General features: G+C 55.2%; 1 protein-coding gene across 1 annotated transcript in view; it reads right to left on the bottom strand.

Moving 5' to 3' along the window:
* BSN (bassoon presynaptic cytomatrix protein) overlaps positions 1-27,710 on the bottom strand; it is an 87,451-nt gene that overhangs the window by 3,233 nt on the left and 56,508 nt on the right. Inside the window, exons 4-6 of the mRNA XM_059480426.1 lie at positions 10,932-11,390; positions 2,905-9,534; positions 27-2,160 (exon numbers count right to left, since the gene is read on the bottom strand). Of these exons, the coding sequence (XP_059336409.1) occupies positions 27-2,160; positions 2,905-9,534; positions 10,932-11,390 (9,223 nt within the window). The remainder of the gene's footprint in view (positions 1-26; positions 2,161-2,904; positions 9,535-10,931; positions 11,391-27,710) is intronic.

Genomic DNA, 27,710 nt, shown 5'->3' with positions numbered 1-27,710 from the left:
GGGTGGTCACCACGGGGAGCTGTTACCTTCGCTGTCCGAGACAACGCAATGGGCATCATCCATGCCGTAGCCCTCCTCGTGCTTGTACGAGTGACTCCTTGGCACATCTTTGATGTGCTTTTGCACATCAGGCAACGAGTGGCTGGAGCAGAACTGGGAGCAGGGGTCCCCTGCTGACTGGGGGCCCGGCCCTCCTGCAGTGCGTGACCCCCCCATTGACTTCCCCATGGGACTGACAGGACTCTCCTCCTCCGAGTGCTGCGAGCGCATGGGCGCCCGCCCACGGCTCTGGCTCATGCTGAGGGATGAGGGCTTGGAGCTGACTTTCTGGGAGCGCTCCATGCTCTCCCGCTCATAGGACTTGCTCCGGCCGCCCATCTCCCGGCTGGAGGACTTTTCTACCCCATAGCCAGAGGAGCGAGTTCTGCTGCTGGAAGAGTAGACCCGCTCCTCCTCATCCACCAGATCCCGGCTGGAGACACCGTAGTACTTTTGCTGCTCATAGACGTTCTTCTTCAGGCCGTAGGTGATCTCATCCTGCAGCTTCTTGGCCCTGGAGGCCACATTGCTGCTGCCAATTGAGGTGGTTGTTGAGTAGGAGGCCAGGTCTGACTCTACATCTTTGGCTTCTTCAATGGGGGAGAACTTGGAGATCTTCTGCTCCATGCCCTGCTTCCTGTGCTTGCTGCGCTTGGAGGAGATGACAGCAGGTGCCAGGTTCTTGGATGAATGCTTCGGTAGTGGTGTGCCAGAGCTGTGCTTGTCCATCCGTGAGGAGTGCCGGTACTCACTGTCCCCATAGTAGTAGCTCGAGCTGGTGGAGCTCCCTGACACCCTGCCATTGCTTTCTGTGCCCCGGTAGTAGCTGTTCTTCCCACGATGGTCGGGGCCATGGTGATCATACATGTCCTCCTCAGACTCCTCCTCAGCTTTGGTGTAGCAGCAGGGACGGCTGGAGCCCTCGGTGTCCCCTAGATCACTCTTCTCTCTGCTGTGGCGGCTATCGGCGCTCGTGCCCACTGGCTCTGCTTTCTGCCCGTCCACTGCCGAACTCTCCTTGGTGAGCTCGCTGATGTCCTCGATCATCACATAGTTACGGGGGATGTTCTGCTCCAGATTGGTGTAGAGGGACTCGGAAGAGTAGCTGGCTGAGGGGCCTGGTGCCGTGCTGGTTCTCTCAGCCGGCCGGCTCTCAGGTGCCTTGTACTGCTCATAGCCACTGCTCGCCGATGCACTGCTGAAGGTGACGTCAGGCACAGCCGAGGAGCTGGTGGCCGCACCGATGACCTCGTAGTTGGTGGGGATCTTCTGTTCCAGGTCAGCCAGGGAAGTCTGCCGCGGCTTCTGGTGCCCGCCAGCTATGTCTGCGGGGCTCTGGTAGAGGGTGGGCTGTGCCGCCGGCACGGTGGCTGCCCCGGCGAAGGCGCTCGGGGCTTGGTAGGGGTTTGGGGGCTGGAAGCCTGGCTGGGCTGGGGTGCCCAGCTCTGGGTATGCGGTGCCGGGGGCCGAGAAGCCACCAGGCGAAGTGAAGGTGGGCAGTGGAGCTGCCGGCAAGCCATCCTGTGAGGTGCTGGCAGTGGGGTACTGGGGGTGCTGGAGGCGTGGTGGTGGGAAGGCGGTGGGGCCCTGCGGGGCAGGGTACGGGTAGGCGCCATAGGAGGCGGCGGCGGCGGCGGCAGCGGCGGCGGCGGCGGTGTAGTCGGGGTACTGCCCGGCAGGGCGCAGGCCGGCGCTGTCGTAGGCGGCGAGGCGCAGGCTGTGCAGCTCGCTGTCTGACAGGTAGTCGCGCCGATCCCCGGGGTAGCGCAGGTAGGGGTGGTCCCGCCCACCAACCCGATCCTTCAGCAGCGACTCCTTGCGCTGGGTGATGCCCAGCTCCAGGTACTTCAGCTTTGCATCGATCTCCTTCTCCTCCTCGTCCAGCTCCGCCTGCTTCTTCCGCAGCTTGGTGGCCTCATGCTCCACCAGCCTCAGGTCGCGGTCCAGCTCCTTCAGTAGGCTGGCCTTAGTGACAGGCGCGGTGGCCTTGGGAGCCAGGCTGCTCAGGTAGAGCTGGGAGGCAGCTGGGCTCGCCAAGGGGACGTGGGGCTCCTCAGGTGGTGGGCTGGGCAGCGTCCGCTTCACCTTGCGTGCCAGCGAGCTTGACTGCAGCCCCCCCACCTGCAAAGCCAAGGGACATCTGGTCAGGGGGGCAGGTGGGTGTCCCCCACACATCCCAGCCCAAGCATTGCAGTGGTCCTCCCGTGCTCTAGGGGCTGGGGTGAGGCATCCTGCTGTGCACGTGTTCCCCCATGCACTGAGAAAGCGGCGTTTATGTAAAAGCGCAATAAATAGGATGGAAGTAACAGGCAGGGCGCTTTCTGTGAGTAATTACCAGGGGTGGCAGCCAGCCAAGCGCCGAGCTGGCCACGTGCATACCCTCTGCTGCAAAAAATGCTTTCTGTCCACGGGCACTTCGCAGAGGGACTTGGGGGATTACTGGTGGGTGCTGCTGCCCCAGGAATTACCCTGGGACTTCTTGGCTGTGCACTTGACTGCCCAAGGCAATCCTGGTGTGTAGAGGCAAAAGTGTGAGCAAGACCCACCACAACCCTAAGTGCAGCTGCGCATGGTGGTAGCTCCTCGAGACCAAAGGGGGACCCATCTGGAGCAGGGGACAGCCCTGATGCTGCCAACCCGCAGCATCTCCTGCCTGCTGACAGGCTCGGGCAGCCAATGGACCTCCAGGGCCTCCCTCCAGCTGCTGGTGTTGGCATGCACGTCTGTGCCTGCTGGCTGCCATCAGCTGCTGCAGGGACCGGCCTTTTGAAATATTAATTGCATAGGACTAATGAAACTGCAATGTCCCGAGGTGCCTCCCAGGGCTGTTCCCTGAGGGTAAGGTTGTTCCCTGTGGTGACGTACCTGTGAGCTGGGGAGCAGCGGGTGTTGGTAGAGGGAGAACCTGTCCTTGCCGGCCTCCTCGGAGGTGGGGCTGATGGGCTTGGGGTCGGACAGGGAGCGCTGCATGGTCTTGATGGGGCGCGGCAGCGTCTGCTGGCGCTGGGCTAAGTCGGTGGTGAAGTGCTTCTGTGGGGGGACGTGGGCCTTGTTCAGCCGCTCGCTGGTGGCAAAGGAGGACTCCAGGAGACGATGGGGGGACAACGGGGAGACAGGTGAGTAGAGGACCTGGGGAGAGCGAGGTGGCTGGCGTGTCACCAGCTGGGAGAGGGATTCAGCTGGCAGATGGGATTGGTAGCCAATTTCCAGGGGATCTGGCTTCTTCTTCTCAAACTTGCCCAGGGTCTGCTGCCGGACAGCGTGGGGGTCCAGGGGGCCTGTGCTCACTATTTGGAGGCTGGTGGAGTAGGGTGGGATGGTGGTGGGCACCGTCAGCTGGGGGACCACGACGCCAGGTTGGGGAGCTGGCTCTGGCTCTGTCTGGCAGGCCAGGCTCTCACCCCGCTGTGTCTTCTCTGGGGCTGAGATGTACTTCACGATCTCCACTCGGGGGTCATGGGTGGTGATGTGAATGGAGGGGGAGACGCGGAGGAGCTGGTCGGGCTCTGTCTGCACTGAGCAGTCGCTGATGGTCTGGATACCCACGCTGGCTGTGCGGGTTGCCCCGTCTGTCTTGCCCTCAGCGCTGGCCTCAGTGTGCCGTGAGGCCCTGGAGCGCCGGCGGCGCACAGGCTGCTCCCACTCCCCGCTGTCCTCCTCGTCCGTCTGCACACTGCAGTCAGCGCTGCGCCGCGTCCGCCGCCGCCGCGACAGCATGAACCGCTCCTCGCCGTCCTCCTCGTCTGTCTGCACGCTGCTGTCCGCCATCTTCCGCGCCGCAAAGGTCTCCTTCTCGTAGGCATCCCTCAGCCGTGGCATCGAGTTCCTCTTCTTGATGCCCCGGCCGGGTTCCCAGGACTCCTCGACTTGAAGTGACATGTCTGAGGCTGAGCTGCTGAGTGGCCGCTGTGGCATGGGGTAGCGGGGACCGGCAGGCCCCTCTGGGGGTGTCTGGCCCGCTGGGGGCCATGCCTGCCCATTGTGCGGCAGCACCCGCGGTGCCTCAGCGGGCCCCTCGGGTGGGCGGGCAGTGGGCTCCACGGGAGTGGGGAAGATGGTCTTCTGCCGCTTCTGCTCCTCCAGCTGCTGCTGCAGCTGGTGCTGGAGCTGGTGGATGTGCTCGAGCTGGAGGCGCTGCTGGGCGAGCTGCTCCCGTTGCAGCGCCAGCTGCGCGTGCCGCTCCTCCTGCTGCTGCTGCAGCACCTGCTGCTTGATGCACTGCAGCTCCTGCAGCTCCCGCTGCACCAGCAGCTGCTCCTTCTCCCGGTGCCGCTGCAGCTCGGCCCGCTCCCGCTCCAGCTCCTCCTGCAGCCGCAGCTGCCGCAGCTTCTCCAGCTCCACGCGCTCCCGCTCCAGCTGCAGCACGTGCTCCTGCTGCTTGCGCTGACGCTCCTCTTCCCGCTCCCTCTCCTCCCGCTGAGCTCCATCCAGTGGTGGCTTGGGCGCTGTGGCCACTGGCCCGCTCTCCTTGGGGGCTGCTGGTGCTGCTGGTGCCTCTGCACGGGGGGCAGCTGGTGGTGGCTCTGCTCTCTGCAAGCCACTGGCAGGTGCAGCAGGGGCAGCGGGTGCTTTGGCAGCAGGAGCAGCTCCCACCGCTGCCGGGGCTGTGCTGGCAACAGGCTTCCCCAGGTAGACGGGTGTCTCCATCATCGAGGCTGCTGGGGCCGGCCGACCTGGGGCCGGGAAGCGGTAGAGGCCCTGTGCTGCAAGTGGGACACGGGGAGTGACAACTGGCAGCCTGGCCAAGCTGGCCAGTGGGACTGCAGCCACACCACCTGGGCCGTAGGGTCTGTATAGCCCACGCAGCATGGGCCGCAGCACCGAGGCTGGCTGGGTGGTGATGGGCAGGGTGGAGGCGATGGGGGTGTTGATGGTGGAGTAGATCATGCCGTCGGCGGCCCGCACGGTTGCGGTGGAAGGAAGCATTTGCCGGATGGCGCCCAGGCGAACACCAGGAACGTTGTACTGTGCTAGGTTGCTGAAGCCCTGCCGTCCCTCAGGGAAGGTGGGGTTGTACATCCCACCAGGTTTGGGGGGTACAGGGCCCTGCTGCTGAGCTGCCAGCCCCCCTGTGGCCCCCTGCCCAGTGCTGGGGCCATAAGACAGCACATCAGGGCCGTTGGCATGCCGGCCCCCGTACTGGTCCATGGAGTTGAGGGCAGCACACATGCGGCTGATCTCACGTGCCGTGGTGGCACTGTAGTGGGCCAGGCTGGACTCCTGGAAGCTGGCCAGGTCCCCCCGGTGTGAGAAACGGTAGTCAGAGTAGAGGTTGGAGGCCGAGCTGTACCTCCGCATGGGGAAGGGGTGGCTCAGCAGCTCTCCTGGTTGGCGGAGGTCAGAAAAAGAGCCGTACTGTGGCCCCTGGCCCAGGTAACCCCCTTCGGCAAAGCCCACACTGTAGGAGTGCTTCATGGTGCTGAGGTCCACGGCCGCATCACCTGCTGGGGCAGGGAAGGGCTGATCCCCCTTTGTGTGGTAGTAGCTCATCCCGATTTCAGAGAGGTTCGTGTCCGACATGGAGGAGTAGAGTCGTCCAAAGGCGCTGGCTGGGTAAAACTTCTGCTCCTCGTAGAGCGCAGGTGCCGGGGCCGGCTGCTCCCGGTAAGGGAAGGTCTCTGGCAGCTCTGGCTCTCTGCTGCCATACATTGGTCCACCAGCTTTCCGACCAGGCATCACTGCCGCCTCCCCAGTTTTCTTCTCTGGCATCTTGGAGGTGGGGTTGAAAGCACCCGTGCAGCTGCCACCAAAGGGAAACTTGTAGACCATGTCACAGCAGGCCACCTGGCTCTCTGGCTTCACGCCCGTGAGGTCCAGGATGTTGGCTGGCCCCTCCTCCTTCAGCACTTTGGTCACCGGGCCAGTAGCTGCTTCCTCCATCTGCACCATCATCACCTGGGATTTCTTGCCACCCAGGGCAAGGAGAGGGCTCTGGCTCTTCAGCTCTACTGGCACTGCCCGGTACACCTCCGATCCTGGCTCTGGTGGGAAGGCCTGTGAGAGGCCACTGGCATTCTGTGCCCCACCGGTCTGTGTGAGGAGCACGTCCTTCTTCACCATCTGGCCTGGCATGCCGTACCTTGCAAATTTGGTCTGGGGGGCAGCGGGAGGCTCGGGCTTGCCACTGGCCACCCCGCTGGCTCTGACAGTGGCTGTCTGGACACCCTGCTCCACCTGCTTCACCTGCGCCAAGCACACTGGGCTCCCAGTCCCCTGCCCAAAATCCACACGGCTCTGGAAAGGGTCTCCATAGACCATGGGTTGCTTGGACTGCGAGAGAATCATGGGAGAGGCGATGGCCAGGCTGGCAGTGCTGGCTGCTGCGATGATGGCGTGGGGCTGCTCCTGGGCATTGAGGTTGATGATCAAGGGCTGGATGGCTGTGGACTGCCGGTTGGGGATGTGGTCCAGGGTCAGGCAGTACTTCCTGGCCTCAGTGGCCAAAGATGTGAGATCCATGCCTTGGTCTGTTATGATGATGGGGGCAGACTTCAATGCGGTCCGTAAGTCCACAGCATTGCTGCTTGGTACCTTGGGCCCTGGCTCCACCCGGGATGTACCAGGGATGGAGGAGATGCGGCAGAGGGAGATGTTTTCTGCAGGGAGTGCTCCCCAGCTGTAGAGTCCTGTGATGCCATCAGGGGCTGAAGTCACGGCAGGTGCTTTCTGGGCGTGGTCCTTCACTGGCTGTGCCCTGATGTAGGCACCTGTCAGCTGCTCTGGCTCTGGTGTCTGGGTGTAACCATGTGCCAGCAGCTGCCGGCTTGGCCTGGTGGGGGACGAAGTGGGAGATGTCAGGGCGCCAGAGCTGACTGGCTTGGTTTGACTGGCTGCATCAGCTGCCAGTGTGATCACCATGAAGGGGGAGTCCTGTGAGGACGCCTGCCGAGTCAGGCGCGGAGAGCCCGCCCGGTGTGGTGTCTGTGTTCCCTGCGCCACCATGGGGGAAGAGGTGTCCGGGCCAGCAGCAGCAGCAGAAGGACCATCATAGGAGAGCACTGGGCTCTGTGTCTGTGTGGAAAACTCTGCTGTGGCCTTTGTAGTGCGGGTGGGACTCTGCGTGGGTGAGGTGGGTGAGAGCGGAGGGCTGGAGCTCTTGAAGAAGGTGTATGTCTTGGGCAGTGTAGGCTTGCTGTCACTCACGGCTGGGATCTTCTCCCTGGCTGTCTGCACGCTAATCTCCACCGTCCTGGTTCTGGTGGTATCCTCGGTCTGTGAGCCATAGCTGACAGTGCTCTTTGATGGAGTGTAGCTTCTCCCACCTATGGATGGGGCCTCCGGACTTGGTGAGCTGTAGCTCTGCAGCGCACTCCCAGGGCTGCCTGCTGCTGTTGTCACCGTGCTGGTGCCTTTGCTGTAAGCATAAGGAGTGGTAGTAACCTTGGACACTGGGCTGGGTGCTGCCGGGGCACTCTGGAGCTTGCCTAGGTCTTGTCCCTCTTTTGCAAAATGCTGAGTGACCCGGACATCAGGAATAGTCTTGCCAGTGCTGCTGTCGGAGCTGGCGAAGGAGACAGGAGCAGAGAGCTGTGTGGGGCTTGTGCCAGGGGTCAGTGGGCCACCATTCTGCTTCAGCAGGTCAGCGTAGGCGCTCTCTGCATTGAGGAAATGCTTCTCCTGGTACGCCTCCTCCTGCCCCTTGACCTTCTCACCCAGATCAAAGGAAGAGGACTGGTGCATCCTGGAGATGCTCTTTGAGGTCTGCAGGATCTCCTCGTACACTGCCCCTGCCTTTGGCAGGGCACTGGAATAGTCGGGCTGGGAGGGGCGCGTGAGGCCGCCATCGTACTGGTATTCCTCGCCATATTGGTAGTCAAAGCCGTTCTGGCCCTCAGTACTGCGGTAGCCAACCTGCTGGAAGGTGCTGCTGTAGGAAGAGGCAGGCTGGGCCTGCTGGACCTGCTGCTTCTGCATCATCTCTGCCTTCCGCATCATCTCCTCATAGGCTTCCTCGGCGCTTTTCAGGGGCTTGCTGATGGGCTGGCTGGCAGCACTCTCCACCTTCTCTGTCGGGGAGTACAGTGACATGAAAGTGGGCAGGTTGTATTCGCTGCCAGACTTGTACAGCTTGGAGGTCACAGCATCAAAGCTCTCTGCTTCTGAGTCAATGGAAGGCGAGTACTCGGAGCAGGAGGAGCGGTGCAGCTCCTCCATCTCTGCCGCCTGTCGCAGCTCCTCTGTGGGGGAGGCATCCTCGATGGGGGAGAGATTGCTGGGGGGGGTTTTGGAGCGCTCCCTCCTCCGCTGGGCCCTCAGCTCCTCCTTGTCACGCTTGGTCTTGCGCGCTGTGCTCCGGATGCGCTGCTGCTCCACCTCCCGCATCTTCTCCTGCTCCCGCAGGAGCTCCTCTTCCTCCCGCATCTCCTCCTCCTCAGATGAATCCTCAATGGTGGGCAGCAAGGGACCGTGTGAGCGATGCCGAGCCTTCCTCTGCTGCTTCACCTCCTCCAGGCGCTGCCGGCGGCTGGGGCTGCTGTCGCTATCTTCCTCCAGCGAGGAGATAGAGGTGGGTGAGGTGCCCGAGGTGTAGCTGGGTGTTGTGGCTGGCAGGGTGGAGGAGTACTCGCCCCGTGAGCGCTCCTCAGGGGAGCCTGTCAGGCTCTCCATCTCCAGCTCGGGCTCCCGGTCCACACTGGTGTCTGGCTCCTGGCCAATCTCCATCTCCCGGCCATAGCCAGTTGTGCTGTTCAGCTCGATGGTCTTGAATCGCCGCAGCCCACCCTGGGCCGTGCTCAAGTCATCCCCCTCCACTGCCTCCACCTCTTTGCTCTCTTCTCCTGTGTACATGCTGCTGGCACCGTGTGGCAGGCGCCGCTTGGCCGACGCTGGCTCTTTGCCCTTCTCTGCCTCGCTCTTCTGCCCAGCTTTGGGGATGCTGTACTTGGTGCGCCCATAGCCTTCCTCCTCCTCCTCAAGGTTGTCCTCCTCAGCACTCATCTCCAGGATCTGTCTCCGCATGAACTCCTCATCTGTCACCTCGGCCTCCTGGCCCTTGGTCCGGGGGGGCACTGGGGAGAAGCCCCCCTCGCTGCTGTCCTCCACATAGTCATGCCGCAGCTTGCTGCCAAACTCATCTGAGGACTCTGCGCTCTCCCGCCGCTCACGCTGGTTATCCCACTCCTCATCCTCCTCCAGGATGTCTTCCAGCTCCTCATCGGAGTCAAAGGCTTCAGGGGTGATGGAGAGGTACCGTGGCCGCTGCTGTTGCCGCTGGTCTTCCTGCGGCTCTGTGCGGCTCTTGCTGCGCTCAGGGGACTGTGTGGGTGCACCCCGGCCTTCCAGGAGAGGCCGCATGCTGCTCTCCAGCTTGGTGAGCTCAGAGGGGCTGGGGGGGCTCTGCCCAGCCAGCCCAGTGCTGCTCAGCTTCTCCTCTTCCTGCTGCACCAGGCCGGTGATCTCGCTCTGGGAGCTGGAGATGCCATCGGAGGAGTAGCCGGTGTCGCTGAGGCTCTGGGGGCTGCGGGACAGGTCTGGGGGGTAAGGCTTGCTGCCGTCCTGCAGGCAAGGGAGAACACAGCGTCACATCCAGGCAGCTCCAGAGCTGCTGCTCATAATTCCCCCAAACTGTCTCCCAAGGAGCACACAAAAAGTCTAGGCACCACTGGGAGCCAGCCCAGAGCAGAGGATGGGGACCATCCTGTGTTCCCCAATTCAGTGGCACATCAGTAACTTGTCTGTGCTAATAACAGCAGGTTAGAAGGTGTGCTGCAAGCAGGGGATGGTACAGCAAATGGCCCCGGGCATAAATACATTGGGGGACTAAGAAATACGTTTGAAAAACTGGGCCCCAGTGTCACCCTGGTTTTCTAGGATTTTCTAAGCCTTCTGATGTTGACATTCTTGTAGTGAACTTTCCCACACACTTTTTCTGTAAACAACTCATTGTTTTTCATTCCTTTTGGAGGAAGAGAGATTTGATGGACTGTTGGTTTGACCTGTGGCATTGCAGAGGTGGTACTGTCACCTTCCAATCCACTGTCACCCTTGTAAAACTATAAATAGTGGAGTCAGAGAATAAAACTTTCCTTTTTTCCTTTCACCTGAGAGCGGTGTGTGCCTGTGTCCCTTCGTGTCGATCTGCGACATCTGGAGAAAAAGTGTGTGGGAAAGTTCACTACAAGAATGTCAACATCAGAAGGCTTAGAAAATCCTAGAAAACCAGGGTGACACCCCAGCCCCCAAAGCACCCTTCAGAAGCAGGGCTGGCCCCAGGATCCTTGCTAGATGCCAGCAGAAATAAACAGCCCCCTTTAATTGGTTTGACAATTGGCAGTGTGAGGGACTGAGCCACGGGCACTGTGCCATCACACCCAGCCCTGGCAGGACCTGCCACCCTGCCAGAGGCACCACAGACCACTTGATTTTGGGGACCCAAGGAGCCTCTTCCCTGGGGGCTCCACAGCAGTGAGGGGAGCAGCCATTCGCTCCCAGCTGGTGGGGACCTTCTGCCATGTCCCCTCCCCATGGGGGGCTCTGCTGGCTGCTGCTGGGATGGTTGCTTGTGGGGAAACACCATCCCAAGGTAGCCAAATGTTTCCCCAAATTGTTATGAATTTTAGAAAAAGTGGGATAAAGAGTATGAAAAACACCCACTGCTGCAACATGGAATGCTGGAAAATGAGTTTTCCATTTGACAACAAATCCTAGCTACCATTATATTATTCAAAAGAAATGCAGAGGCCAGACATGACCTGAACTATTGCATTTTGCCTGAACTGATGTAACCCTAATAAAAAGAAGGCAAATACCAGCATGCTGCCATGGAGCCTGTGAAGGTCTTTCCCCATCTGTGGGTACAACTACTGACAGAGGCACAGCTCAGTACCAGGCCAGCCTGGGGCAGGGTGTGGTGCCCAGCGATGCTCGGAGCTGGATGCTCCCTGAGCGCTCACCTCCTGCTCCTTTGCCCGCGGTGCCTCGGGGAGTGCCTGGCTCTCCTTTCTCTCCACCTCTGCTTTGGGGGTCATGCTCTTCCCCTTTGGAGCGATGCTCTCAGGAGCTCTGGAAGGCTCCGGGGCAGCTTTGGGCAGGGGCTTTTCCTCTGCCGGCACCAGGGGCTTCTTTTCTGCTGGCGGTGGGGGCTTCTTCTCCGCTGGGGCAGGGCTCGGGGTTCTGCCCTGCTCAGCAGCGCGGAGGCTCCTGGCGGGCGAGGGCTGCGGCTCGGGGGGCGCTGCCTCGGCGGGCACGGGTGCCGGCGTGGGCGCTCTCTGCTGGCCGGCGGCGGGCGGCTGGTGCCGCGGGGAGCCGCTGGATGGAGGCTTCGGGGTAGGCAGTGGCATTGGGGCAGGGTCGCCGAGGCTCCCTTCGAGCAGCCGCTGAGTTTGGCAGTTCAAGCACAGCCATTCGTTCTTCTGCAAAAGAATGGAAGGAAAAGTTCTGTTGAAATTCTGGGAGCTTCACCCCAGCAGGGATCTTATCACGGAGGAGCTCTGCTGGTGGGACACCCGGCAATGGTGCAGAGGATTTGGCCCGCCCAAACCAAGTAACCAGCTGTGGAGGGGCATGCAGTGTCATAGCCATACCCTGAAAACCATCCACACCCAGCTCCAACCCATCCCTACCCTTGTCCAGAACCCAGAGATGTCCATACAGAGGTACCATGGCTGCAGCACAGGGATTGCACACTCTCCCCACAACCCCTCAGCATCACCAGCTTTTTCATTCTTCAGCCTTGTGGTATTTCAGTTTTAATGAAATTAAACAATCAAAGGCATATTACTACCGTAGCTTAACACTTCTCAGCTTCATACAGCTCCTCTCTCGCTCTGATTTGTTTTCTTTGATACTATAAAGGTTTAATAGCATAATCATAACACTTATGGCTCTTTTTTCTAGGTTAACAAAAATACCCGCTACACAAGTATGCCAGAATTTCCCAAAGATATTACCCAAAGTACACGCTGTGCAGGAAAAGAACAAGACAATCTTGTCTAGTGAAATTCTCAGCAAGAGCTGTCGTTTTATGGCCTGCAAAAAGCAGAGGCAAGCGGGGCTGTGAGTGGCAGAGAGCCCACAGGGCTAAGGCAGGGGCTCTGCATTAAGAGATCAGAAGCACTTTCCTCCCCCAGGTCGTCCCAGGGCTATTTTTACCCACCCAGGAATGTCCAGGAATAGGGGCCTGACATTCCCTTCACTTTAGATGTTTCAGCATCTTAAATCTCTTCAGTTTTGCTGCTAACAGCACAGTATGCTCCAGGTTCTTTTCCCAGACTTCTCCTTTGCTGCTCCATGGCTCCCAAAGATCAGGGTGGCCAACCTCAGTGGGTGGCTGGCCCTGAGGAGATATCATGCTGTCTGAGAGGTGGTCTTGGTCTTCATCTGGACCAGCCTGGAGCCAGGGCTGTGTGCCCTGGGATCCCAGAGGCCATGGTCTGCCTGGAGAAGATTGGGTTCATCAAAATGACATTGAGGAAATAGCCTCAGGTTACACTAGGGAATGTTTAGATTGAGTATTAGGAAAAATTTCTTCACTGAAAGGGTTGTCAAGCACTGGAACAGGCTGCCCAGGGAAATGGTGGAGTCACCATCCCTGAAGGGATTTAAAAGATGTGTAGATGTGGTGCTTAGGGACAGAGTTTAGTGGTGGCCTTGGCAGTGCTGGGATAACAGTTGGACTCCATGATCTCAAGAGTCTTTTCCAACCCGAACAATTCCGTGATTCTAATCTATGACTCTAAATCCCACACCTATGGGACAGCAGAACTGTGACAGCCTTGTCATCTGCATCCCAGGAGTCTCCAGGTTATGGTGAGATGCTGGAGATGCCTTGCAGCTGGTAGTGGCCAGGAGCAGCAGGGCTTTCCCAGGGACACATCTTCACCTCTGCAGCAATCCAGCCCAGGAGCAGCCATCCAGCCCCACGCTCTCCAGGGAGCACAGGGGCAGGAGGGCTGCTCCTGCAGGAAAGGGGCAGGTGTAAAACATCCTCCCACACCCAGCACCCTGCAGCAGCCCCTGCTCTTCACACAAACATCTTAAGAATACATTAGGGCTTTGGAGGGCCATTAAAAAAATCCCTTTCTGCATGGTAATATTTAATTACTGCTTAATCAAAGAGAAAGTCTAATTAAGGGGCAAGTGCAGCCTATTGTATCTTAATGATTGCATTTGTCTTCTTTTATTTCAGAACTCATTCCCGTGCCTCTGAATCAGATCTGCTTGCCCCACTCTGCTGTGTAATTATTCCAGAGCGCAGAAGGAAATGTGATTGTGTGACACAAATTGAAACCATGCCTCATGGAAATACACGACCTTTCATTTTTCATTCAGCAATCCCATTTTTCTTTGCCAGAGCTCCCTCCTTGATGCAGGCAGTGAGGGCAGGGCACAATGCACAAGGGATGGGTTGGATGTGCCAGGGCAAAGCTCAGCTCAGTTCCTGCCCATACCTGTCTGCCACAGCACCACACCAGCTCCCAGCATGGTCCTGAAGGAGCTTGAGGAGATCAGCTTGCCTTGAACAACCCAGCCTGCCTCACTCAGATCCTTTACACCTTCCCTGAATGGGGCATTGGATATCCTAATGATGTCCCAACCTACCAAACTTTGGTGACTGGGGAGCTCTGCATATGTGATGGGCACAACTGCTTTTGCCCTTCCAGAGAAAAATTTGAGCCAGAAAGACTGTAGAAGGCCAAGACTGGCCTGCAGATGCTGAGTGCCAATCAGGTGCCCTTCAAGGAGCCCATGGAGAGGCAGGTGTCACTGCTGGTGTGATCTCATCAGCACGAGGCTTAGGGCTCCTCCACAACCAGACAAGCAAAGTAATAATCTATCCCATGGGGATGCCCATCCCTGATCAGGCTGGATGGGGCTTTGAGCAACCTGGTCTAGTGGAAGGTGACTCTGCCCATGGCAGAGGGGCTGGAATGAGATGAAAGTCCCTTCCAACACAAATCGTTCTACGGTTCTATGATCTGATGTCTCTGCAGGTTGGTCTGAGGCTCCTCCCTGAGGTTCCTCCCAGCTGTGGCTCTACAGCCATTCCTCTTGGCAGCTGCCCCAGTTTGAGCAGCTCACCCTGCCATCCTGCTCTCGTAGATGTGACAGCTCTGCTCTTCATGGGACTGCACTGGGAAGTGGACAAGGGAACAATCTCTATTAAAAATAGCTCTGCCAAAAAGATTGTGGAGCTCCACTCTGAAATGGCCCTCGTCTTTCAAAGCAGGCAGGAGGGCCAGGGTACAGAGGGAAGGCAGGAACCAAGGAAAGACAAGCAGAGAAGGTCCTTGGGCTTTGCCAGCTGTGAGAGGTGCCTGCCAAGCCCCAGAGACACTCAAACTAAGAGACTGGCATATGCTGAGTTTGCATTTTCTCTTACTGTCTTTTCCTTCAGCACCTCTGGGATCTTACATGCTGAAGAGACCCTGCTGACAGTCCTGCACCCTGTGCCTCAATCTGAACCCGTGTGGAAAATCACTGTGAGGTTGTGGCACAAAAGCAGCAAAGGGATAGCTGAATTTTCCTGAGCTGTGGGAGAGCCCCATTCCTGTCACAGCCAGTGCCACGTGGAGCTGTGTGTGAGCACAGACCGTGCTGCAGCAGCCAGCACAGCATTTGCCATCACAGCTCACAGGGGCTGCAGTGAACGCTCCAGCAGCAGCAGCTGTGAGCTGCCCAGCTCCCACATGCACATGAGGGAGAGAGAAATCCTGCCCACGGCAGCTGCGGGAAGGTGGAGGCAAGCAAAGCTGCCCATGCCAGGGGGAATGCCTCTGGTAAACCATTCTGAGCTCTTGGGTCCATCTTTAAGAGACCTCTGCAGCCCCATCAACCCCAGCACTGACACCTGTCATGTGTGTGAGGGCTAAATCCCAGGGGGATTTAGGATGTAGGGAGGCTGAAGCTGAGGCCTCTCCCAGCCTTGTGCCGGTGACAAACGATCCGTCCCTCTCCTGCAGCGTTATCAGCTCGGTGTTTGTTATCCCACAGCACCTCTGCTCCCTCTCACAGGGACTGGCTCTGAGGCAGCTTCCTCCTCCACATAACCTGGCCTCAAGCATTTCCCAGAGAACACGGCCAAGGGGATTAAGCTGCCCCTGAGAAAAATGCAAACATTGGAGGAGTGGCTGCTTTGCTAACAGCTTGTAAATCCCCATTGAGATTAACCAGATCCCACGAAGATAATAATAATTAGGCTGTATTTAGTGCTTTACATGGCCAAACCCGTGGATGCCCAGGAAGCCAGGGTGCCCCTCGTTGAGGTGGAAAATGGGTAAGGAGCTTATGGCAAAGGCACAGCAGCTTCTGTCTGTCTCCACACTTAAAGATGCTGGAAACCTTGGCCCTGACCAGGGTGAGGATTGGCCTTTGCTTGGCACTGAGGCTTGCTGCCTTAGAACTGTGGTGGTGGCCATGGGGGGTTTAACCAAGGGGAGCACAGTTATGGGGAGCTGGGGCTGGTGAAGGCTGTGGAATGCAGGGAAGATGGGCAACACTGCTGGGATGCAGAGTGGGCTCCAGGCAGAGGAAAGCATCAATAATTAAGGAGAGGGATGAAACCAAAGTGTGCCTGAGATGCCATCTGAAATGAAGAGGCGCTGGCACGGCAGGGCACACTGGAACACAGCCAGCCAGAGGAGGGGGGTGAGGCCACTGGGGGCTGCCCAGCCCAGCTGGTTATCAGCTTACAGCCTTTGAGGGTCACTGCCCTGATTCCTCGGGCTCCCTGCTTTCTTTGCATCCAAAAAACTGGGATTTCCAGAAGAGTCACAGGAAAAGTGGGTTTCTGGACAGACAATCAGGGCTGCTGGGGTCACAAGAGGCAGGACAGAGCCCTGGGGGCAGGACATGAGGGACTGAGGGAAGGCAGCTTCGTTTAAGACATTGCATCTAAGTGGGAATGGCCATGCCAGGTTTCACCTGTGCACCATGAGAGTGGCATCAGGGGCTTGGCCACAACTCCTGCCAGCTCTGCTGAAGGGGCAGCGAGTGCTGTGCCCATGGCTGCCCCTGCTCCCCCAGGGGTAGGGGGGTCAGCAGTGAGGGCTGCAGGGCTGGGGTGTGCCTGGCCTCCCCAGAGCTCCAGAGCTGGCTGGCAGGTGGCCACAGCCCTGCTGGCCAACCTCCACTGGGTCTTACTCTGCAATTGTTTCAATTTACTAATGGCCTACAACAAAACTGTAATTAACTAAAATAGAAGTCTTCCTGCATAATTCTGGTCAACGTTACCACTTGGCAAGTTAATTAACTGCTCAATTCCCCCAGCGCCGCTGGGTTTTTTTAATGATGGAGCCAGAGAGCTTCAGCATCACAGTTAAACATGAATCCTCTGCTCAGTGACTTGGAGGTCTGAGAGGCTTGGTGGGAGCCAGTGGTGCCAGAAGCTTCCCAGCTTCCCCAGTCAGCTGCTGGTTACCAATCCCACCATCCCCATCAGCCTCTGGCCCTTTGGCTCAACCTCTGCAGTGCCTGGAAGATGCTCAGCCATGCTCTTTATCCCCACACAAACTGCTCCCCACAATCTGACCTCTGGGATTCTGTCCAGTTACTTATGCTCTTCAGCATAATTTTACACAAACAAAACAGTATCTATTAAAATACTGGGACAAAAACCTGTACAAAGTAAGATAAGCAGCATGAGGTACAAGTATCTCGCAAGCCAGATCTCATCTCCCAGCATTAAATGCAGTGAATCTCACCAGAATATTTCATTTATTTGCTGACAAAGTACTGTGCAGGGCTCATCACTGTGACAGATGGATGCCTGGAAAATATGGAAAACACTTCTGGTATCTGAATCAAGATCCAAATTAACAAGAACCTCATAAAATCACTTCCCAAGCCCTCTTCTCAGCCCCACTAGCAGGAAAGCTCCCTTTAGGAGGGCTCCTGACAAACAGACACCTTTCACACACCCTCCCACAGCAGAAATGGGGACATCTCACTGTGTGATCCCAGTTCCCTAACACTCTGCATCCTTATGCTAAGAACACTGCAGCTCTGACCGTGCTGTGCATGGTTTTTAGCACAGTGTTGAAGGAAAGGGACTAAGTCATGCTTGATCGTGGCTGCCAGGGCTGTTTCAGACCCACCTCACGCAATGGCAATGCCAGGGCTCTGCCTGGCAGGTTCTCCACCTTCTAGGTGCTCCTGTGCCCTTCCCTCTCTCAGCCAGCAGCCTCCCCAGGCAACCCTGGTGCTCACACATTTCAGATGCCAATGCCTGAACACTGGCTGATGCTCACTCCCCCTTGGATTCTGCCCATTCTCCCAGCTGAACTCTCCAGAGCCTCCCCAAATCCCCTCCCCACACCTCTCCAAGCACCTTTGACTGAGCTGCCACAGTTTTGGGACACAGTGGGGGGAAGGGGGTGTGCTGACCAGTGCCAAAGGCTCTTCTCTGGGATTCTGGATTACAGAGGGGATGATGTACAACAAAATCTGACATGGGGATGTTCACAAAGGGTGCTCTGAACAATCATGTGCCATCAGCAGACAACCACAGGCCTGGTTTTCCCTCCACCCCAGCCCTTATCTCTCCTAGGAGGCTGAGGCAGTGATGGGATTTGAAATGAGGGCAAGGAAACAAAGCATGCGCTGTGACGATGGAAGCACCAGAGATCAGGAGGAGAGATGGAGCACACAGAGGAGGTGCTTGTGAGATCTGCATCTGGGGTGGGAACACACCAGAGGCAATTCAGGTGCCCCAGTACCAGGAAGGCACTGAGACCAAGGGAAACTGGGGCCAGCAAGCACAAAGGGGCATCCCTGGGGAGAGTGTGGGGTTGTGTGTCCCACACCACCACTGACAGCCACCTCCAGCGCAGACAGGGCAGAAAGTGCAGGGTACTACCTTGATTGTGCCTTTTTTTGCTCTAAAACTACCTCAAAACCCCACTCAAGCTAGATGCAGAACTGTCTGCATGTTTGCTAATGCACACATGCTAATGCAATGCCGCTTCTGAAGCTTAGCATGTGTGTAGATGCAAAGATAGATAGATAGATAGATAGATAGATAGATAGATAGATAGATAGATAGATAGATAGATATAATCTGTAAACAAAAAAGCACTAAAGGGAGCTCCCCAGCAGTGGTGAGCAGAGCAGGTCGTGTCTCTGGAGCCCAGTGGGCACACACTGATGCCTGCCAGGCTGGGGGAGCAGTGGAGTTCCCCAGGCATCCTTCCCCTCACCACTCCCACCTAATGCCACAGCTCCAGCTCCATCTGCAGGGAGAGGCAGAGAGGGGACTGCACACACCTCAGGCAGCTGAGTCTCCTCAGCTGCCAAGTGCTCCACACTAATTGACTTCATTACCATCAACTGGGCAAGTTCTAGCACAACCCCAGGCTTGCAGATCAGCTCCCCTGAAAGCCACCACAGTTATTTCAATCCCTTGCTATTTATAGCATTTGACTAAGCCACCCAGTGATGTGTTTTCCAGCAACAGACTATTCTTATCTGTTCCTGTGGCCTGTCTCAGGCTGATGGAGCTGATGGTCCCTCCCCAGCTCTATTTTAAATGTGTGTGATGTATTGATGGCCTTCACACTGCAATAATGTGATTAAAAGCAGCACAGGGTAATGAGCTCTCCGGGATGAGCTCTGCCTCACAGGGCCTGTTTTCTGCCTCCCATCTGCTCCACTTCATCCCTTCTCTGTGCTGGGACCTCTCTCAGGTGGAAAACAGACACAGAAGGAGAGGATGGAAGAAGCTGCACACAATGGCTGAGCACTGGAGCTGCTGTCAGCATGCTGGGAGAGGACATGAGCAGAGGCATCTCCGAGCCCTGTGACAGCTGCAGGGAAGATGGTGTGTATTGCACCAGCGCTCCCTGCCCAAATCTACCCAGAGGAGACCTGGAGCAGTAGCAGGGTGTCAGCTCCACAGCCCATCCCCTTTACTGGTGCCATGGAAAGGGGAAGGCAAGCAGAGATGGGCAGCCAGGCAACAGCCAGGTGCCAAAGTGGCCATCACTGTCCTGTTCCTTGTCTGTCCCTTCCCCTTGCCATGTCTCATCCCAAGGATTATGCACCCTGCAGTAGGGATGAACCAGCCCTGCACAGCACAGACTGGGGGTCAGCAAACCAGCTCCCATGGGGCCTCCCACCCTGCAGCTCGATCCTGCACACAGCCAGCGCAGGATTATTGCAGCTGAAAGTCTCTGACTGATGAGTAATAGCAATGCTACCCTCTGCCTGCCTTCGAGGAACAGCTGTGCTCTTGCCAAGTGCAGCTTAGTGCGCTGCAGCAGCCGCGGCCCGGCCGGTGAGCAGAGGGGACAGCGCCGCACGGCTCTGCGGCCCCGGGAGCTGCACACGGGGCTGTCACACCCCGGCCACCCCAACCACCTGCAAACCACACTGGCCATGACCTTGGCTCAGGGCATCCCTCCTGGGCAGAAGTGTAGGCAGAATCGTAGAATTATGGGATTGTTTAGGTTGGAAAAGAGCTCTAAGATCGATTCAAACTGTTATCCCAGCCAAGGCCACCACTAACCCACGTCCCAAGTGCCACATCTGCATGTCTTCTAAATCCCTCCAAGGCTGGTGATTCTACCATTTCCCTGAGAACCTGTTTCAGTGCCTGACAAACTTTCTGCAAAGACATTTTTCCTAATATCTAATCTAAACCTCCCCTAGCACAACTTGAGGATGTTTCCATTATCCTAGCACTTGTTACTTGGGAAAAGAGACCAACCCTCTCCTGGCTCAGTGTCCTTTCAGGTGGTTAGAGAGTGTTGAAGTTTTCCCCTGAGCCTCCTTTTCTCCAGGCTGAGCCCCCCCAGCTCCCTCAGTTGCTCCTCAGTTGTGCTCCAGACCCTTCCCCTGCACGGCTGCCTGCTGCAGTAAGTGCATGGACTTCTTGGAGTGCTGACCTGTGGACAGGTATCCTGCTCTGCTGTCCCCTGGGCTGTCCCAGGGCTCCCAGCATGGGTCCTTCCCAAATCTGGCTTGACAGAAGCTGAGGAAAATGCCACCAACTTTTCCATGTTGTCCGGAACTATAATGTTAGTCAAGCTCAGATTACTTTTTGATATTATTTCCCTGTTAGACCCCAAAAATATTATTCCCCAGAACTGGGAAAGCAGCTCACCTTGACTGACCCAAATGCCAAGGGGCCAGCTGGACATCCCATTTGGGACATCTGGCTGGGACCCCAGAATAAACCCCAGCTCTGGCATCCAGCTGAAGCCCCCATAGCCAGCAGCTCCCACCCTGGAAGCTTCTGATCCCCTGCATCCCTGTGTGACCATAGCCATGAGCCAGGCTCCCCCCTGCTCATCCCTGCCCATCTTCCATCCCCTCCAAAATTAGGGCAGCTGCTGTGGCAGGAAGCACCTTCTGTATTTTTGGAGCTTGAAAAAAAAAAGAAAGAAAAAAAATCCATTTTGAACGACAAGAATGTTTCTAAGTCAAAGGATTTAAACTATTTTGCAATCAAGGAAGTGTATTTCCAAACGAACTGAAGGCGAGAGCCTGGGTGCTGTGTGGGCTGTGTGAAGGGGCTGCTAAAAAAGGGTACACAGCTGTCCAAAATTTGGAAACCGGTGCTTTTGCAGAATATATATATAGACATCCCTCCCCACTCAACATATTTCCTTCCAGTTCATTAGATTTAAAAAAAAAAATTAAAAATAATCAGTAAGATATTGAGGAGAGCACTTTGATGCTTTTGGCTTGTCTAAAGCCATGGGACAGATTGCCAGGGCTGTGGGTGAGCATCCATCCCAGAGCATCCTGCCCTGGGAAGGGCCTGCTGAGCAGCAGGGTCACTGTCATGCTCCTGCACTAGCACACACATCCAGAAAGGAGTCAGCTGCCTTTGGGAATGGGAAGCAGAGGTGCCAGCTCCCAGCAGGGCAATGGTGGTGGAGATAAACTTGAGTTTAACATGGGTTTCCCTGGAGATGGTTAGGAGGAGCCATTCTCTCTGTTACTATCAGCCACTCCCATCTGCACCTTGTCACCCCTCAGCACTTGGGTCCAAATTTCACATTTCACCCTTGATTTCCCACAGTTGCCACCACTGCGTAGCAGCTTTGACACTCATTTATCTCTGCTGGTATTTCCAGTCTGGATGTGCTCTTGTTTTTCTTGGCCATTGGTTATCACCACACATCTTCTGCTACCTTGACCATTACCTGATGTTTCCTTCTGCAATGACTTGGTGGAGATAAAACTGCCCCTGGCCTGGGATGGACTCAAGATGGAGCATCTTTCCAGAGAAGTGGGAGAAAAGTCATGTCCAGGCTGGACAGCTGGAGGTGCAATGATGGGAGGTGACACATGAGCATGTGCTGAGTATTTAAGAAAAAGAAAAATAGCAGGAACAAGAGAGCAAATCTGATGCTGAAAGCAGTTTTCATTTTCCTTTTCACTGAGCCTTACTATTCCTCTCTGTTTCATCTCAGAGAAAGAACTAAATTAACTACCAGCTCAGTTCCAAGAGACTGGATCCAAATGGATGAAGTATTAAGAAGATTTTCTGTTCACAATAAAATCCAGGCAACAGTATTAAAGCAGTAGAGGGTTTGGTCTGCTTTTCACAGATTAGCTATGGCTGTCCCAAGGACAGCAAGCTCTAATTTTCCCATTTTGCTCCAACGTGACATTTATGGAGCTGTCTGGATCATTCACAGTCATTGCAGACCAGACTGGAAGAACCATCATCTAACCATGGAGAAGAGAGGAACACAGCTCTTGTTCTCCACCATTCTCTGTCCCTTCTCACCCACACTCAGACCAGCTGTTCCCAGCACAGCCTCCCTGAGGGCTGCTGGGTTCCTGCTCTGCACTGCCAGGGCTGCACCCACTGAGAAGCTGCATCTCCTCAGCAAGCTCCAGTGCCACCCAGCACAGCTGCCCTCCAGCAGCCAAACCCACGAGCACTGAGCCAGGAGTCTGCTTTCCCCAAGTGATAACAAAGTAATATATTGTTCATTTTTGTCTGAATCGATCTGGGCATGCATTGTAATTTACTCTGTGATCGGGTACTCCTTAACGAGATTTATCAGCCTGCCAAGCAGCCTTATCTTTAACAGTGCCCATTATCAGGATGTATTTCTCAGCCAAGGTTAGCAGCAGCAGAGTGTCTCTGAACACCAGCTGCATGATAATAATCCCACAATAATGCCCAGGAGATGTCAAGCAGGTCCAGCAGAGCCCATATCCAGCCACCACGGGCCCCACTCCCATGGTGTATGTGCAAGGTGTTCCTCACGGCTATGTCACACACGTTGACACAGGAACTGTGACTCTTCAGAAGCCATTTGAACCTGCATGCAGAAGATTTCAAGTCTGCAGCAAAAATAATGCCTGCTAAGGGAAACCTGGCCAACTCTGCAGAAAACAAATACAATATTCTATGTGGTTTTCCAACTGAATGGAAGAAAATCCAAGAAAAGCTAAGTTTATCAGAGGAGTATTATTTAACCAAAACCTTCTTTTTTCATAGGCACTAGTGTTGACTAAAATATCCAGCCATACAACTAGCAATTTGCTGCATCTGATAAAAGCAGATTCAAGCTGTCTGATTGCTCTGTTTTAAATTGCAGAGAGCCCCAAGTGTCTATCAGACACTCATTTCCAAACCAGAAGAAAATCAGCACTTCGGGAAGCTTCAGCTTCCTCTCGCTAGGAGCTGCTTCGCCTGTCCCCTCACCCCAAAGCAGTCCAGCAGCAGCAAACTGGCTCTGAACCTCTTTCATGATCACAAGGGATCACTTCAAAGCAGGCTGGGGAGCCATCAGTGGTATGGCTTGGGAGCTGAGGAAATCACAAACCAATATCCTGCAGTACCTGCACTTTCCAAGCTTTAAATGTAGCTATATTTTTTAATATCATCCCAAGAAACAACCCTATGCTGGCAGAGACCAAAGCCCCCATGGGAGGTGGCTGAGGGTACTCAGGGCTGCTAAGAGCCACCAAACCCCCTTTCCCCTGGGGAGTGGATACCTGCACTCCTGCACTGGAGGAGATAGCTGCAACCATGATTTTGCCCTGACTGCATCTGTGTCTAGAGAACTGGATGCTTTGGTTTCTGTGGGCAGTGCTGCTTGACCACATTAAAAAACTGCTGCTTCAAAAAAGCCCATGCACCCTGCTCCAGGCTTCAGGGCTGTGAGTCCTAATTCCAGCAGCAGAAATATTTTAATTAAATGAACTACCTTTATGGAATAAATCAAGTGATAAGCTTGAAAAATTAACTCCCATAATCTTTCACGCTGCTGTGCAGGTCAATAAACTATTACACTAAAAGGCTGGGAAACGTTCTAGAAACATGAGTTGTTACAATGGAGATGGATGAGCCATTTTACTTCCCAAATTATACACAGCAGCATCTTTCCACACTCATGCCTTGCACACCCTGTCCCACCCCCTCACCTGTTGCCCATGGCAGAGCTGGAGTGGCAGGGCCAGCATTTCCCACCTGCCTGGGGTACAGCTCCACCCATCCTCCCCAGAACCATTCCCTGTCCTCACCTTCAGTTTTTCCTGACTCCTTCCACATTTTGGGCACCCTGATGGTGTCAGGAATCATGAGCTGCCTACAGAAGGACAATGTGTCATGGTGGGGCCAATTCAATTTTCATCAGCTTTGGAACTTATTTTAAACTTAAGATTCTTTTGAAAACCACCTTATTTTAACTTCAACCTCTGTTAGGAATAGCTGATATCCCCCTAGCTGGCACAGGGTGATTTGATACCCTGACCTGGATGGATGCTCCCACCAGCAGTGCCCAGTCTCTCTGTAGCCAGGAGTAGGAACTGCTACAGCTGCTGGAGTGGAAGAGCTGCAATTTTCCATCTCAAGTGCAAATGCAGCAAGAATGAAGCTAAGAAGGCAAAATGAAATGGTGAAGTTCACATAAAATGGTTGCTTAAAAAAAATTTTAGAAAACCATATGAATCACATATTTACTCAATTTAATATGAACTCTGAAGGCATTTTCCTCCCCAGCTGCCCTTTCTGCAGACAGACAGATGCCTGTGGGACTTTGTGGCTCCTGAAGGCACAAGAGGAACCACCTCACTTAAACCCTTTAAGTAATTTAAGAAGCTCCACTTTAAGAGTAGTTCAGGGCCACTGCAGAAACCTGCTCCTCCAAAGGCTGGCAACACTCCCCTGACTTCCAGCCTGAAGAAAAACCCGGATTTGTTAAAAATACTTCTGCCTAGCTCTGGTTTGCTCCTCTTCTCCTCATGTCCTATTTGCTCTAGGCAAACAGATGACTGTTGGTCATACTTAACAGCTCTGAGTAAAGCAGGGAATTATGTAAAGAGGGGAATTTCACAGCTCCCTCGCAGAGCCAGCGCGGGTGTTTGTTCCCAGCAGCAGTGGGATGTGCTGCTGCAGCTCCCTCACCCGGGCTGGGCTCAGCCCTGCCCATCCCGGGATCAGCCCCTCAGCCTGGACCCTGCCCTGGCTGGGACAGAGCCCACACCTGCAGAACCATGGGCAAACCCACCCCACCAGCCTGGCCTCATGGCCACCCTCACTTTGTGGGGTTATTCCCAAACCAAATACCTGTAGGATTGCTTTTCTTTTGCTTTGAGAATATTTTGTCTCTGAGTCAACCAAACCCCTCTGAAATCAATGCTTACTGCTTCCACAGGCTTGGGAACCAGGTGCTTTTTGAGCTCTGAACAATTAAAACATCCTAACCCAAAAAAAAGTGCCCTAAAACAACCCTTCATGTCAGAGCTCAGAGACTGCTACTTATCTCCCAGCCATGACACAAATAATGGCCAAAGGCCGCTAGCTGTGGCATGGGACAAAACCAAGCATTCAGTGATCCCATCTGAAAATCCCAAACCAGATCTCTGAAATGAAGAAATCCCTATTATCGCTCCCAAAGGTGTCTCCAATTCCCCCAAACTCTCCCTTTGTGTTCCAGTGTTTTGCTGTACTTTCTCTTCCAGTATCCCATGGCAATGAGGTCTCTGGGCTAACTGTGCAAAACATCTTCTCCCCACCTCACCTTTCTTCTGGGTTTTGTGTTGTGAAAAACACAAAAGCAGACAGAGGATTGTTCTCTGCCATGTGTTAGGACACAGAGTGATTCCCACTCTGTCCTGGGCGCAGGAATTCACATTTTTGGTGAAAAGAGGCCCCCAGAAAATCTGCCTTTGAGGTTTTTCATCATTCCAGGGAAAAGGGTGGTGGAGGTGGTCCTATATCTGTTCCTTTACATTAACTCCTTCACAAGGAAATCACAGGAGAGGGCATCAAGGGATGAGAGCAGCATGAAGGACTTGGGCTGTTCTCCAGATACTAAAGGTCTCCTAATGTAGTGTTTATTTCACTTAAACTATCTAAAATTCGGGCATCCTGTCTCAGCAAGTCACCATCTGCCCCAGGTGGGAGATGAGAAGCCAAATCCCTTGCAAGGCATCACCCTGAGTGGGTACCACTCTTTCCATCAACTCGGAGAGATAAACCCGAAGCTGGGGCGGGGAGAGGGGCAGATAAACCCTCCCCTTTCCCTCCCAGCTCCCCGGCACGGCCAGCAGAGGGTCCCTGTGCCGAGCAGCCTGGGCAGAGCAGAGGCTCCTGAGCACGGCACCGCTCACCCGCAGCACGCTGCCTTATTTTAGCAGGCAGAGCAGATGGCAGTGGGAAGATGAGGAGGCAAAGCAGCAGTGAAGAGAACGCTTTGGAAATAAAACCTCATGCTCTGCTGAGGGGGTCTGGTGCATTTGGATGGCGGTAGCCAGAATGAGCTTTGAGGCAGCTCAAAGGTTCGCTGGTGGGGGACCTATAGCCATGGAGAGCAGAGACAGGGAAAAGCCTGCCCTGGTTCCCAAATACTGCTTGGCACAGACAGGGACAGCTGGCGCTGGCTCAGCACGGTCTCAGTGAGGCAGAAACAGAACTGAAATAATCCTCAGCAGAGGAGGCAGAGCCCTTGCAGAGCCTTCCAGCCCCGGTGAGAGGGTGCTTGGGCTCCACTGGCTCCTGCCCACGGGGCTGGGGGAAGCAGGGACTGTTCCCTTCCCCCGTATCACCATGGAATTTTGCATGGCTGAGCCTGAACAGCTCCCAGGGGTGGATCTTCCCTGCCTGAAACACAGGGGAGTCTCTGCAGAGCACCCTGGGTTCTGCACCTCTCTGAGCCTCTGCAGAGCTGGGACCATGGCAGCAGCACACAGGGAGCAGCCCAGCACTGAGCCTGGCCTGCAGGGTGTGCTGGGGAGGATGGTTTATTCACTCCTGCCCTGTGCCACTGCCAGCACAGCCCCTCTGTGCCCCACAGCGCGGCTGCCAGGATGCCCAGAGACACCATCCACATGGGACAAGAGCTGTGACATCCCAGCCTCCTCCTGTCCCCTTCACCATCACATCCCCTGTGACCAGCAGCATAGAGCACAGCAGCAACCACAGCCCTGTGCCCCAGGTCCCTGTGCCTCCACTCTGCCATCCAACACACAAAATGTAACCACAGCAGCTGCACCTTTCCAATTGTTTCTCTTCCAAACACTCCAGAAAGTTGTTTAAGTTGCAAAGTATTACCTGGGGCTTTCTCATCAGATTCTTAATTAGCTGAAACGATTTGCTTTGTTGGGGAATTGCTTCCAGGAGCTCCTAAAGAGCTTTAAAATCAGCTCTAGGAACAGCCTCAGAAGGGAAATGCATTTCAGCTGGGCAGCAAGTCCAGCAGAGGGCTACACCTCTGCCCACCCCACCCCAGCAAATTCTATTCTGCCACACAAGGAATTGAAGCAATTTTAAAGAAAAAGTTCGATATTTCCTTCTGTTGGAGCAGGAGGGTCCCCTGGCTGAACTTCTCGAGCTGCTGTTTTCAGGCTGGGGGCACATTTAATTCCTGGATTCCTGGCATTGTCCTTGCTGGGAATTCCAGCTCCCCACTGCTCTCAGTGCACCTGTGCTTGGCTGTGACTGGATCAGGACTATAAACCAACCACCATTCAGTCTGCAAACAACAATTTAACAACCAGTGCTAAATCCAAGCAGAATGTTTTTTTCAAAGAGAAGGTGCCAGCATTCCTGTTAATGAGCTGCTTACTTATAACAGCTCATTTTGTGTACTGCCTAGAAGATCTCACTTCTCTAGGTGCCATTTGAAGCAACATATTTAGAAACTCTTGGCAAAATGCAAAGGAATAAATAATTTTGGATGTCCTTTTGCCAGAGGGCAGGCACATGAGTTCCTACTCAGTTTCCTGAGGGTGTGGCTATGCTCCTGCTTTAAATTTTGTGTAAATTTCTTATAAATTTTCTTATTCCTGGCCAGGATTGCCTTTAAAATTTGGGGAATTTCACATTAAAATTAATTGGGTGGCAGAGCAGCCACTTGCAGGTGGAACCCTGTATCATCACCCCCAATGCTGGAGATAATCAGTCCCAAGCAGATGCTGGCATTCCCTCTGGGAGATCATGAAATCCTAGAACAATTTGGGTGGGAAGAGACATTCAAGATCATCTAGTTCCAACCCTCAGCCATGGGCAGGGACACCTGCCACTAGACAGGTCACTCCATGCCCCATCCACACTTCCAGGGACAGGGCATGCAGAGCTTCTCTGGACAATCTGTGCCAGGGCCTCACCATCCCCACAGCAGAGAAATTCAGTTTGCACTGGAGCAATCAATGTCCTTAGGGAGCAGGCAAGCCCCTGGAGACACTGGAGCCCCGGCTGGCCCAGCCTCTGGCACTCTCCTGAGCTTTGTCAGTTCCTCAAGGGACATTTCCTAATAACTCCCCAT

Source organism: Ammospiza nelsoni, chromosome 11, assembly GCF_027579445.1.
Source record: "Ammospiza nelsoni isolate bAmmNel1 chromosome 11, bAmmNel1.pri, whole genome shotgun sequence".
NCBI lineage: Eukaryota > Metazoa > Chordata > Aves > Passeriformes > Passerellidae > Ammospiza > Ammospiza nelsoni.
This window is presented reverse-complemented; position numbering and strand designations above follow the sequence as displayed.